The sequence below is a fragment of the Manis javanica genome, chromosome 11 (genome assembly GCF_040802235.1).
Source record: "Manis javanica isolate MJ-LG chromosome 11, MJ_LKY, whole genome shotgun sequence".
In the NCBI taxonomy this organism is placed as follows: domain Eukaryota; kingdom Metazoa; phylum Chordata; class Mammalia; order Pholidota; family Manidae; genus Manis; species Manis javanica.
In genome coordinates this window covers 26,365,731-26,380,287 of record NC_133166.1, presented here as the reverse complement: position 1 = coordinate 26,380,287, position 14,557 = coordinate 26,365,731, and the positions used below count along the sequence as shown (strand labels likewise).

The 14,557-nt window shown below is 42.7% G+C and overlaps 1 protein-coding gene and 1 pseudogene across 1 annotated transcript; both read right to left on the bottom strand.

Annotated features, from left to right (window-relative positions):
• Positions 1 to 5,094: 5,094 nt before the first annotated feature.
• LOC140844231 (olfactory receptor 52E4-like) lies at positions 5,095 to 6,033 on the bottom strand. Its single transcript, XM_073215713.1, has one exon. The coding sequence runs from the start codon at positions 6,031 to 6,033 to the stop codon at positions 5,095 to 5,097; it is 939 nt and encodes a 312-aa protein (XP_073071814.1).
• Positions 6,034 to 11,543: 5,510 nt separating this feature from the next.
• LOC118967627 (olfactory receptor 52E8-like) lies at positions 11,544 to 13,968 on the bottom strand (annotated as a pseudogene).
• Between the last annotated feature and the right edge of the window lie 589 nt (positions 13,969 to 14,557).

Below are 14,557 nucleotides of genomic sequence, written 5' to 3'. Positions count from 1 at the left end.
GCTCTGCATATTCCTTGCTCACCTGCCCTTGAGTTTCAAGGAGGGTTCCGTCTCCAATTAGAAGCTAACTTAATGTCTTTGAAACTCTTAGGACAGCCAAAGAAATCACCTGACTTACTTTGCTTCTATACTCTAATGAGAAAGACTTTATGTTAATTCTGTCAGCTGCCACTCTGTTAGAGTCTGCCCTAAGGCTCACCCCCAACAAACCCGGTGGGGGCTTAGCCCATGCATCCTCCAGCCCAGATAGAGCCCTGTTACCTCCTTGGTTTTGTGGTCTCCTGACCATGGTGAGGGCTTAGTGTCCCCAAAGAGCCACCAGTATTGGGGATCTGGAGCTGGGGGCCCCCCTTCATACAGTGACTGAACACTGGACTCAGGCTCCAGAAGCTTGGCCTACATACGCCAGAAGTAACAAGTAACAAAGAAATACATGTGCTTATTTATTCTACATCTTTTAATATTTTACAAGCTGCAAAGATTTTCCCAACTGTTCTTTTGATGTTAATTAATTTTGCTTCATAGAATTTTATTGCCCAAATGAATACTGCTCCATAACATTTTTTGGCAAGGATACTGAAAATCAAAGAGATGCAAGTAAATCCTAAGGTAAATCTTGCAGTCAAGGCCAGAGCCTGAATTTATACCTGGAATATGAGACTCCTAAATAATTTCTCTCGCCACTGTATCCTGCTTGTATTGCTGTTGACAATATATTGCTTTATGGCTGTGAGTGTGAGCAGTGCAGACTCCAGGCCAGTGCAAAGATGGATAGTGTACATCTGTGTGATGCAAGCATGAAACACAATCTCTCTGAAACTGAACAAGAAAATGCTCAGTATCTGGAGGGTGGTGGCTGTGCATAGGCCAAGGTCAGTGCAGGCCCACATGGCCAGGAAGGAAAACATGGGCTAGTGGAGGCTGCATTCAGTGTGGATAGTGATGTTCCCCAGGAGGGCTACTAGGGACTCTCCAAAGAAGGAGAAGCCAATCCAGATGTGCACATCTTCCAGCTCTGGGATCCCCATCACAAGGAAGGAAGAAGGGCGGACCTGTGTCCTGTTGGGATGCAGCATGTCGGTGGGAATTGGATACAGACAGGTTTCATGAAAGAGTTTTCTGGTTACCAGTCAGAGGCCCTCATCTCTTCCATAGCATGTTGCCTATTTTCTGAACCAAGAGAAAATCCTTTCTTTAATTCCATAACATGGCGGAGGTAGTCTTGAGAAGTAACATGAGGCATAGTTAAAATCACACTCTTGATTCTAAGTATTTGCCTTACCCACAGAGAAGACTATGTAGAAATTGATCAAATAGAACAATCCTGCCCTTCTCGTGGCTTCCTCCCTTCAGTTTCCAAGAGAGAACATGCATATGGCATTAAGTTAGCCAGTATTTTCTGTCAATTATACCTGTGAATAAGGATATAATGCATGAACAAGATGGGGTGTGTGTGTGTAAACTATCACAAGACTGGGATTGAGGAGGGTGGGTTAGGTGGTGGTACATTCTTGCAAAGCAGAGCTGAAAAATTCAGAAGATAGTTGTGGGAGGAACACAGTAAAGGAGGAAGATTGCAGAGCTGGTGTTTGGATCTGAGTTAAGGAATGGAATAAGAAATCTAGACACATTGAGGGACTATTATATAATTACAGCAAATAATTATCTTTCTTTGAACTATAAAGCCTTATCTATCACTAGGTTATGTTCCCTTTTCCAAACAGATTAACACTGGATGCTCCCAAATATTTTGAAGATCCTGTTGTGTGTTATGATCTTTTTCCGCCTTCTTCATGTGCATTATATTACAGAGTGATGCAATCATGCTACCTGGCAGTGGCAGTGACAATGTGTATAACTTTTTATGAGCTAGAGCAACACCAAGGCCAGATACTTGCCTCAATGAGGGCAGGTAGGGTGTTTTAGTGCTGGAGCTCGTGTCCCTGCTAGAGTGACAGTGATAACGTGTATGTTGGCAGCAGGCTTATTTACTGTAGCAGTGGAATCTGTGTGTTGTGCCTCGTGTTTGCATTAGAGCTATAACAGTCCTTTGCCAGGTCATCTGTAATGTACTGGAGTCTGTCAGGTTCTTGGGTTCTGAAAGGCTTACACCCTAATCACTGGATTTCTAGAAGATAATCTCTTTCAACTCAGACTTTCCTTCCACAGTGTCTCTAGCCATGTAGTATAGTGAGGCACCTGTGGTTGGAATGAGAGAATGTTCCCATTCACACAAGAAATGCACCTCCCTTACCTGGCATTATGCAATATTGACTTAGAGAGCATGTCATCATAGCTGTTGGATGTAAAACAGGACACAGACTAAAAGTGCTTGGTGGCCTTGCAGAGCAATGGTCTCAGAGAGTCCAGAGCAGACAGGTGCAGCCACTTCTGACAGGTCACATGGAGCCTGTGGAGGGGGAAGGCTGATCACTCCAGGTAGCAGCACTGAGAGGTGGGCAGGTAAGGTAAGGTATGTGTGCCATACCCAATGCCTCCCAGGGGTGCTGTAGCTGGGAGGCAGCATGAGAGCCAGAAAACAGATTGGAGAGAGTAAGTAAACAGCTCCAAGGCACAGTTCAAGCTCAAGGTTCAGTGGGGGCCATTGGTAGACCAGAGAGAGCCCTGGATGCATCCTATGCCTGACGTGAGTGACAGTCAACTCTTATCTGCATGTCAGCACTCTGCTGTTGTCCCCATCTCATGTGATTTCATGAAAGAAAGAATATGCTGTCCAGAAAGACTTCTCAGTGATTTATTCTCCTGAGGCCTTGTCTCAGCCAGACATCTCAGGAAAACCCCGTAGATGCAGGTTACAGAGCACCTTAGGGCAAATGGCTGAGTCCACAAGGTGGTGGGTATTGAAATAAGAATCTCATGGAGTTCTTGAAAGAGAACTGGGCCCGCATGTGTTTGGCTCAGACCTTAGAACGCCACCCAGACAGCACTGCTGTCCCTGGTTAGTCCCTATCACCATAAGTAGACTTGGAAATGTTTGAGGAATCCACAGTGAAGCACCGAGGCCCAGTGAGAAGGGAGGCTAATGAAAGACTTTGCTCAGCCAAGTCTAGGTATCGCAAAGAAGTTTGGCTGTGAAGCATTTCATGGACGGCATAACTGTGTACTCCAGTCCACACTGTGTATACTGTTACTTTGACATTGAATTTCTGCCAATACCATGAATAGATTTAACAAGGAAGTTGTTCGGTACATGCCACAGACCCCTTCGTAAAACTGACAGCAGAAAATACCTTGTGTGCATGGAGTATGTCTCTTTGTGGCACAGATGGGGATGGCCTGGGGGCTGGTCATGCCTCACCACTCAGCACCAATGGACCGTAGGATGAACTGCATCAATTTCAGTCATTCTTTTTTACTATCTTTCATCCACCTGCTCTCAGAGTCTCTGTATGCTCCTCTCTCATTCTTGACACCAATCCTAGGCTCTTGGCTCCAACTCCTACTCTCCTAGATATATCCACCAAGACCAACAATGGAGTCTCACATATATATGTAAAATATTTCCTACCCAATATTTACAAAATTAGGACTTTGTGTTCAAAAGGATTTTCTGAGTCATCTTCCATTTCTCGCTACATCAGATGGTGGTAAGGACTGGTATTTTATGTACAGAACTTACTGCTTTGGAACAAAATAAAATGAATAGGTCAGGTGAATTTTTATGTCTTTCAATATTTAAAATTCCACATTCCTATCAAGTTTTAGGGCCATGAGGCAAGGGCTAAAAAAATAGTTAAATTATAACCCATGCAAACAGGGCTAAATAAATTCCTCAAGGTGGTAAAAGTAAGAATTTTGCTCTGGTAGTATGAAAATTCAGACCTAGATCTGCCCAAATTCACAAAAATTGCACAGATGTACAAAATGACAACAGGATCATTTCTACCCTTGTCTTCTCCTCTAGATCCGTGCCATTTCATGTTGACCCCCGCTGGTGTGCTTCTGTGCACTTTGCCTGTTTTTTCGTGAACCTGGTATGTGGGTCTAAAAAGAATACAGTGGAGACGTGTGATTTGTAAGCAAAGGTGCCTTGCTCAGACACAAATTTCAGTTCAGGGCTTCTCTGTTCTAGCTTAAATCAAACCACATTCTCCATCTGCATTTGGAGTTTGGAAGCGGGACTTTCTATTGGATATCTATAGGCATAATAAATTGTACTGAAATCATACAGAGCTTGATGTTAAGTGTGGCTTTGTGTTGAAAGCATAGATTCTGATTTTCATTTACAAAGTTTCTGAAACTGTATGTATCTGAAAGTAAATGGTGTAACAAGAGAAATTGTAAATAGAATTTAGTTGGAACTAGACACAGAGCACAAACATTTATTCACATGTAATATCACTTTGCTTCAGGTGAGAAAGTAATACTATGTGTCCTTAACACCCATGCTGTACACTCTCATATTCCTCAATTGCCAAATACATAGTTTATTGGGTAAAGAGTGAGGAAGAGATTTATAACAGTAGATGGAGATATAGTGTTCATGGTGGAGAGAGAGGTAATGTTGGGGAGGGAGTGAAATAAATATTGCAGGATCATGTCAGAAAGGAGAACGGGAGCAAGACTGACAGTAACTAGACTGAGGGAGCATTACAATAAAAATGAGTCATGATTCCAGAGGGCACAAAATTCGAGGTTTAATATAAAAATATAAATCTATAGAAGAGATGCTGTAATGCGTATAATTGCCAGTAGCCCAGGCTTCATGTTATCTCTGCATCTACAAAATGATATTATTAGGTCAGTGTTCCTTCAGAGTCTTAACTTTCTTAGAGTAGAAATATGGAGAAATGGGGAGTTCTAATTCTTTTCCATCAGTTGTTCTACTCCAAAATCTTAGCTGCTACCAGGACATTTTCCCTTTTTCCATTAGCCCTTGCCCATTGTCCAATTATTTGGGGGTGATGAGCAGAGAGGGCAGCAAAGGCCACTTTATCTGTCAAACCAAAACTACTTCTGATAAACCTGAAAAACCTGGCTACTACTAACTAATATAGTAGGAATTCGAAAGAGACGTCAGCATATTAAAATGTGGATAATAGGTGGCCCTATTTCCTGAGTCTTCACACAGAACTACTGTTTCTGTGCAAATACCTTTACCACGTGCTCTCGGATCTGCTTGGTCCTGACCCCGTAGATGACTGGATTAAGGGCAGGTGGGACAACCACGTATAGATTAGCCAAAAGAATGTGGATATAGCGGGGAATGTTCTGTCCAAAGCGGTGTGTCATAAAAGAGAAAAATGCTGGTGTGTAAAAGCAGAGCATGACACAGACATGAGAGCCACAGGTATTGAGAGCCTTCAGTCGGGCGTCCTGAGAGGGGAGGCGGAAAACAGCTTGAAGGATAAGCACGTAGGAGGAGGCAATGAGGATCACATCCACAAAGGCGTTAGAAATCGCCACGAGCCCATAGATAACGTTGACCTTGATGGGTGCACAGGCCAGCCGGGCAAGACCCATGTGCTCACAGTATGTGTGAGGGATGATGTCATGCCCACAGAAGGGCAGCCTCAGAATGAGAAACACAAATGGAGTTGAAATAATCAAGTTTCTTCCCACAACAAGAGAGGCCAGGAGGCCAATGGTTTTATTGGTGAGGATCATGGTGTACTGGAGAGGGTTGCGGATGGCAACAAAGCGGTCATACGCCATGGCCACCAGTAGAACAGTCTCCATGCCTGCAAACATGTGGACAAAGAACATCTGAGTAAGGCAGCCCTCAAAGCTGATCTCTTGGAGGCTGAACCAGAAGATGCCCAGCATTTTGGGGATGGTGGACGTGGACAGAACCAGATCAATCACAGCCAACATGGCGAGGAAGTAGAACATGGGCAGGTGGAGACTGTGTTCCGTCTTGATGACAAAGAGAATGGTGATGTTCCCCACGAGGGCAATCAGGTACACAGCACAAAATGGGAAAGCAATCCAAAAATGTGCAGCTTCCAATCCTGGTATCCCTATCAGGCGAAAGAAGAGGGGATGGAACTGGGTATCATTGATAGGAGACATTCTCCTAACAAGGCTTGCTAAATTTCGTGAAGGAGGTGGGATGACACTCAGTTCAAAATCTTTTCTTATCAAGATCCTGGAAAGATGGAAAGATCTCTTGTGAATGCACTGGAGGTAATGGAAGGAGTAGGTAATTTACAGTCATTAGGGGTTCTCTTCTTCCAGAGGGCAAAGAGCAACTTTCTCAAACACATCATTTTTCTGAAATTCATCATAGACAGTGTTGTCTTAGGCATTATTTTTTTAATAATGAGATCTTTGAATGAACTGCCAGTATTTCGGAAAATAACATGTATGTATATTTTATGGTCTTCCATTACATTTTCAAGTAGCCCCTTGTTTTCTTCAGGGCAATGAGTGTATCCAGTGGTTCTCAAACTATTAAATAATCTAAAGTCCAAATGAGAACAGCTGACTCATACCATTGTCTGTGTTTCAATATAATAAAAATGTTAAGATTTGCCTCATGGACCTGAGACAGTAGCATGACATTTGGGATGTTAGTCATAATGTCTGTCTTTCAACTTGTCACATGATCTTTCTACTGTGAGACCATCGCTATATTTAGTGCTTCGTAACCTTATGGAATGGCTTGTTTCCAGTCCCATACCTCTAGACTTCTGTTGATTCTGAGAAATCCCTGATGTTGTTTATGTTGTGTACGTGTATATGGAATTATATACATGACTTTCTGTGTGAGACAGAGAAAAATATAAAGTTTTATTAAGAATGTATTTACATATAACTGCCAGGTAGTTATTGCCCAGAAGTAATATCCAACAAGGGAATAATTAATCCCCTGTTTCATAGGAGAAAAGGTGTTTCTCTTCCCCCACAGCAGCTGGAGTGAAAAACTACTATGTGCAGGAAGAACACAGTGTTGGCAATGCTGGGGGGCAGATGTCAAACTCAGAGTAAAGACAACAGCGGTTATGGAACTTCATTTGGGAGAGTCTCTGGGAATAGCTAGGACGATACAGCATGAGAGTCACAGTTCAGAGCTGGCTCCATCTCCAGGGGGCTGGTTTTCACCAGCTGGGGGACAAGTTTCCGGACGAGTGTCAGAAGGGACTCTTCTCTGACAGTAGATGGAAAAATCAAGGGGAATCCACCATCTCTCAGTTTTGTTCATAATGATTGCCTGTTTCTGCAGCAGCTGTGGACCACACACAGAGGCAGACAGTGTGGGGCCAATATGCTCAAGGATTATTCATGGAGGAAGGCAAAAATTTCATCTTTTCCTAGATGTTCACACTGACAAGGATCCCAGACCCAGAATCCATTTTGAAGCTCAGGTATGTTAATTAAAGATCTTTCCTCTTTAGTGCCCACCCACACTCTGTTTATTGCAGTTATAAATTTTCTTTTACTCTATTGGCTCTTTTCCCCATTAATGAGATGCTAATAACACAGTATTATAGATGATTTATATCAACTTTGAAATCACTCAATACATGTTTGGCCATGCCATCTTTTAGCTGAAGAACCAGTGACAGCACCTTTACTTTTCAAGGCAGTTAGTTCTGTGAAATTGGGTTAATGAATTCTATCCACTGTGACTTATATTAAGGAGAAACAAGACCAATGAATATAGAGTGTTGGCCCATAGGGTATATTCAGTAAATGGTAGTTATTTACATTATTAGTACTTCCCTAAAACTTGTTTTCCTTTTAAGTGTAAACTTCTAAAAATCCCCTGTAACACAAATAACTTCCTAGATTGTAAAGCATCCATTATTTAGAAAGAACTCATGGTGGCTGCAAGGTGAGGTGGAGGAGGGAGGAGGGAGGGATGACACAGAACATTCCAAGGTGAATGAGAGGCACCGGGCCTCGTACTGTGACTCATTTCTAGGCCTCTGTGGATGCCCACATAAACCAACGCAGCTCAGATGGAACATAGACCATGTTCTCCTCTCCTTACAGATTTCTCACACTGTTGATGGGAGGGGGACCTTCTCTCAGGCTCTGTCATGATGGGGCCATGAAGCAAAAGGCAGGAGGGAGCAGTGGGTAAGGCTGATCTAGCAGGTGTATTGGGTGCCATTAAGGAGCCTTGGATACATTTCCATGGAGAGGGTACACAGGGGCCCAAGTAGGAATTGATGACCTCTAAATTCCCCAGGCCTATGTAGGAGAAAAACTAAGGTAATTGTGCAGATTAAAAGCTTAAAACCCTCATCATTTTACTTGGTTATGACCTTGCTACACCTCCATCTCCAACCTCAGACCTATGACAGTGACCTACAGTGTACCCCTTCAGCCTCACGCACCACAACAGCCTAGGTGCTGGCTCTGCTTCCCCGTCAGTAGTTTCCTGCCAGAACAATGCTCATTCTTTGGTGCTCCCAGATGTGGGTACACTGCTACATGTTTGTGGGATCTGGGTGTGAGGTGTGTAGTGTGTGACTGTGTGTGTGTGACCGTGTGTGCGTGTGTGAGTGTGTGTGTGATGATGCTGCATAGGACTTGCTGGTGTGTCATCTGCTCACCTGCTGACGTCTGTCCAGTCTATGTGCTCTGGTGCCTTCTTTGTGAAGAGAATGGAGAGCGGTGCTTTGGGTCACTTCTCAGCCAAGGGGAGGCTACTGTCCCCTTCTCTCCTCCTTTACCTTCTCCTTGTCCCCTTCTTTTCCTCTCTGTAGTATCTCATGTCCCCTGCATCCCTTTCCATCCCTGGAGCCCCATCAAGCCTCCACACCCCACATTCATCCTGTCACATGGAGGAAACCTTTATAGTGAGTGAGGATGTCCCTCAGCCTGGGCATGTCCCAGAGTCCCAGAGTTTAGCGTCTGAGTCCTCTGGGGTCTGGGTCATTAAGTCCGTCTACCTCCTTCTTCCTTCCTAGTGCGCCTGCAGGGGAACATCACCCGACTGGACAGAACTCCTGAGCTCAGGGGAGGGGATGTTCATGAGCTGTGAAGGAAAGAAATCCTAAAGGGAGAGGAGTCTGTGTGAGGGATGGTACTGATCCTGCCCTCTTCAGAAGACATGGAAGTGCCAAGTTCATACTATTAAATCTTCAAAGTGTGACTTAGGTTACTGTCCTTAGTAATAACTCTTCTGCTTTGTTTAATAGAAATGTGTGAATCCTGGTGCAGTTTGGCTTTGTTAAAACTGTGGGTCAGAAGATGAAGAAGAAATACATGTGAATATAGTAACCACAATATTTTTCATGTGAAATCTTCATTAAGAGTGTATATCAATGACACCTTAATAATAAAAAAAGGAAGAAATAGACATGTAAGACTCTGTGTTTTGGCAGTGCTTATGCCTGTAGTTAATAGTGTTAACTTCCAGCCCTGCGAAGTTCTCCTTGCCGATACATAACTAATAGTGAGCACCTAAGTTTTTGTCAAGGGGCCTTGATGTGGTAGTGCTTGTCACAGACGGGGAGGAAAACTCCACATTCTCCTGAGAAGTGAGAATCCAGCCAGAGCTGAAGGTCCCTCGTTCTCTTAGGGTTTCCCTTCCTGGATGATGATAACGAGGTCCTCATAGTCACAAGGACGTGCTTTAGCGTATGGTTTTCCTGAGGCCAGATAGAGCAAGAAGGAGGGAAAATTAAATACATTAGACAAACTGGTTTTATTTTTAATCTTCTATCTTCAGACACTTTTGAATTGTTGAGTGATGAAAGCTAATGCCTGTGGTGCAAAGGAGATTCTGGTTAGATCTGATAGGGACTCATTTTCAACACAGCTTTTTTTGATTAGTGAGAAGCTTACTCCCTGGTTCTAGGCCACTGCCTCATGCACCCATCCTGCCCACTGTATCTACATTTATCTTCCCAATCCAAGGCTGACTCTATCCAGTCTCTTCTTAAAATTCTTCCCTTGTATGCTATGGGCTTTATATGAAAAACGGTGACCAACCAAAAACACGATTGTGGTCAGAGTCCTTTCAGGAATACCCAATGAACATTTTCTGCTTCATGACTCCCCAAAATATTACAGTCTTTGGAGATCATAAGTTCTACTTTTCAAATAGCCACCACTCACTTCCCCTTGCCTTCAGCTCTTCCTCAGTTACCACGACCGCCCCGATGGTCTTCAGAATGAAGCATCCAAGCATGACCTGCACGTCTCTTGTGTGTTCAGATCACTTTGTATTCCTAGTGTAACATGCATATTTTTTCTTTTGTTTAGTGTCTCCTCTTTCACTATTTTCCAATTTTTTATTTTGGAGGAGCACCCATAACATAAAATTTACAATCTCTATTCCCAATGTACAGTTCACCCTTACTTATATTTATATTGTTATGCAACAGCTATAACCACTTCCTGTCCTCAGTATTTTTCATTTTGCAAAATCTGAAACTGTAGACATTGAATAGAAGTCCCCTACCCACCTCTTTCCATCCCCTGGCAACTACCATTCTACTTTCATTCTTTAATCTCCCCTCTCCCCTCTTTTCCCAGGCCCCAGCCTCTAGTAGCCACCACTGTACTCTATGTTACTATGAATTCAGCACTTTTTAAATAGTCCAAATAAAACCACATTCATGCATTATTATTTTTTTAATGTGACTGGCTCATTTCACGTAGATCTTCATATAGGTCCTCAGGTTCTTCCATGTTGTTTCAATGACAAGGCTTCCTTATTTTTTAGGCTGAATAATATTGCACTCTATATGCAGACCATATATTTTTTATCATTACTGTATCATTATTCTTCATCTCCAGGATTTCTATACGGTGCATTTTTATGGTATCTATTCCTTTTTAGACTTTCATTTTTGTACATGCATTGTTTTCCTGATTGCAGTGTTGTCTGTTTTCTTTCATAGGGAATTGAGCTTCTTTAAGATGATTATTTTGAACTCTTTGTCAAACAGTTCATAGATCTCCAGTTCATTAGGGTCAGTTATTGGAGCTTTATTAGTTACTGTTGTTGTGCCATGTTTGTCTGATTCTTTGTAACCCGTGTAGCCTTGAGTTGGGGTGTGTACTGAAGGAGCAGATCCCCCTTCCTATTTTCAGACTGGTTTGGCAGGTGAAGTCCTTGTCCTGGGGGGTCGCTGACCTGATGGGAGTACCTTTGAAATCAGGGTTGAGTAGAGCTGGAAGCCAGTCCCCTGGCTGTGGTGTGGCCTGCAGGCAGGACCTCAGGGGACAGACATGTGAAGAAGGCTGCAGCAGGCTGTGGCTTCCTTGCATCCTGAATGTGCTCCTGTTGCATCACTGGGCTGGGCTCGGATCTGGCAAAACTGCCAGGTCTGTGGTAGAGCAGGACTGGAATCTGGACTGGGACTGCTTCATGGGTCGCAGTCAGGTCTGAGATGTTAGATTGCCCGTATAAATGAAGTCTTGTGGTGTTTCTCTTTCTCTGCCTGGCTTATTTCACTTAGTATGATACCCTCTAGGTCTACCCACATTGTCGCAAATGGCAAGTTTTCTTTCTGCTAAGAATGCCTTAAGAAACAAAGGTCCGTGGAAAACAGCTCTAAGGAGAGCTCTCAGGCTCTGTACCTTTATAACCAAATGAATTACCTCTCATTCAATGTTTTTTAAACAAAAAGATTCTGCACTCACTCCTGGTTCTTCTTGGTCTTGATGCCATGAATGACTGGATTAAGGACATGGGGGATGACTACATGAAGATTATCCAGTAGGATATGGATACACTGGGGGATGCCGTGATGAAAACAGTGAGTGAGTAGGAAGAGGTGAGCTGGGCCAAAGAAGGCTAGATGACACATATATGCGAAGTACAAGTATTTAGAGCCTTCAGATGGGCATCATTGAAGGGAATTGGAAGACAGTGTATAAAATCCTAGCATAAGAGATACTGATAAGACGCATATCCAGAAACAAGATAAAAATATTCCCTAGACTATATTACACATTGGCACTGATGCTAGCACAAGCCAGACATGCCACTGCCATGTGCTCACAATAGGTATGAGGGATGACTGTGTGTCCACAGTAAGGAAGCCTTGGGAGGAGGAAAATGATGGGAACAATTGTGCATAAGCTTCTTGGAACCACCAGCATAGCAATTACAACAGTGACTCTGTTGGTGAAGATCACGCTGTAACTGAGGAGTTTGCAAATAGCCACATAGCAATGAAAACCCGTGGTAAGAACTACAGTGCACTACATGACTGTAAAAGAGTGGATAAAAAATACTTGAGCAACACAGGAATCAAAGCACAGCTCTACAGAGTTGAACCAGAAAATACCCATGATTTGGGGGATGGTAGAGGTAGGGAGACTCAGGGCAATCAGTGACAGCATGGCCAGAAAGTAGGATGTGGGTGGGTGGAGACTAGGATCAGACCAGGTAACAATCAGAATGAGAACATTTCCAACAAGGGCAATCAGGTACATGGCACAGAAGGGAAAGCTAAACCAGATTTGTGCAACATCCAACCCTGGAATCCCCAGCAAGAGAAATAAAGACGGGACTCAGTGACACTGGAAGAAAACATTCTGCTGCAGGCAGATGATGACAAGTTTTGTGGTTGCCAATGCACAATTCATCCACAGTTAACTGAGATCTACAAATACTAAAAATAAAAAATATCCCCAAAGGATTGATACTAGGAATACATTTCTCTAAAGACATTTGATTCTTTCTCCTTTTTCAGCTCTCTATAAATAATCCCAGCACCAAGCCTCACCTGCATCATCTATTTGAGAGAGTGAGATACCAAACAGAGACTAACATTGTGTCTCTTTTAAAGTTATGGGTTTGGTGCAATTAAACACCCCAGTTCTCCTCTTCCTCAGTAAATAAATGCAATTAGAAGATAATAAAGTTGATAATGATAATACCACAACAAAAGTAATAGCTATCATTAATTCAGTACCTACTATTTTCAAACATCATTCTTACCATTATTTTCATGTATTGCCTCACCTGAATCTGTGGCACAGGTTGTGCTGGTGTCTGGTTTATGGAAGAGAAGGGTTTTGGTAGGTTAATTTCCTATTGCTTGCAAGCTAATAAGAATAGAACCAAGACTTGAAATTAGATGGAAATTAGGTTTTGTGACAGTGATCTGGGCCCGTCTTTGCAAACTTGTTTATGGAAGTAGTGAAAGGACCAAGGAAGAAAATTAAGGAATGGAGAAAAATGAAAGGATCTAGAATAGCTAAAATTAACTCAAAGAAGAATAAAATAGGAAAATTTACACGCTCATATGTTGAGACGTTCTGTAAAGCTATGATGATTATGACAGTGTCACTGGCAAAAAAGGAAAAGAAAGTAGAAAAAGAGTCACTGTAACAGAATTGAGGGTCTAGAAGCAGCCCCATGCAATTCTTAGTATTAGATATCTAAAATTAAGTGACCCCAAGTAGAAATTTAAGAATAGTTGTCATGGGGAATGCTAATTTGTGAAGTTTCTTTCCCCTATGAAGTTCTTTTTCGAGAACTTGTTGACTTCTAAGATCATTGACAGAAATGTGCCATCAGATGCGATCTGCTGCCTGGAGCTGAACCGCAGTTGGAGGGCTCAGTTCAGAGACTCTCCTGACTTCTGACGTCAAGTGCAAGTTCAGGGAGTTTCCCAAACTACCCCCAGTTTCAGTCACTGATAAGACAGACTCACAGAACTCACTGAAAGCTCTTTTACTAGTTTATTGTAGGGAAATATTAAAATCAGAGAAAGAAAGAAATGGTTAGGGCCATATAAGGTTTCCAAATCTGAGGAATCCATTGTCCTCTCCCATTGCGTCAGGGTGAGTGACTTTCCTGACTTTAGTGTGTGACCGCAGGTACGGAGCAGTCCTGTCATCCAGGGAAGCTTCCCTGAGCTTTGATGTTCAGAGATTTTATTGGGGCTTATTACATGTACATGACTGATTGACTGATAGGTCACACACATGATTGAACTCAGTCTCCAGGCTGACTGATGCTGCATGGCCCATGCACACATTGCACAGCCTCACAGATTAGAAGCACTTACCAAGTTCCCTGTCTTCCATCTTAAGGAGTCATGTAGCAACTGTGAATTAGGTTACTGAAATTTTTACACACACACACACACACACACACACACACGATTGGTTTAGGACAGGACTTCAATATACTACCAGAGGTATTAACAAAATGTGTGTGTTGGTCGAGGAGTGTGTTGGGAGAATTCGTACTCGTCTCCTGGGTACCAGAGAGGTGAAGGTATTGAAGTTAAAACGAATAGGGGTTCCCTTTGGTCATTGCACCACTGAAGAGAAGCTCTAGGGAAATCTCAGTGAGAACTGCTGCCTCCTACTTGGTCCATTGCCAGTTCTTGTTATTTCACATAGTATTTATAACAGGTCGCGTTGTATCTTATTCTCTCCTTTCTTCTTCCTTATCCTTTTTCTCTTATCATCTATAAATTGCTTGGACCAATCCTTTGGGTATTGCCAGGCATCTGTTTAACCAGTAACTCTTTTGTGTGCATGTGTATGTATGCAATAAAAGATATATAACATGAAATTTACCATTTTAACCATTTTAAAGTTTACAATTCAGCAACACTTAAGATATTCACAGTATTGTGCAACTCTCACCACTGTCTATTTCTATAAA

What these genes read in the sequence shown, in the direction of transcription:
- LOC140844231 (XM_073215713.1), bottom strand. Translation starts at nt 6,033, where the DNA reads ATGTCTCCTATCAATGATACCCAGTTCCATCCCCTCTTCTTTCGCCTG.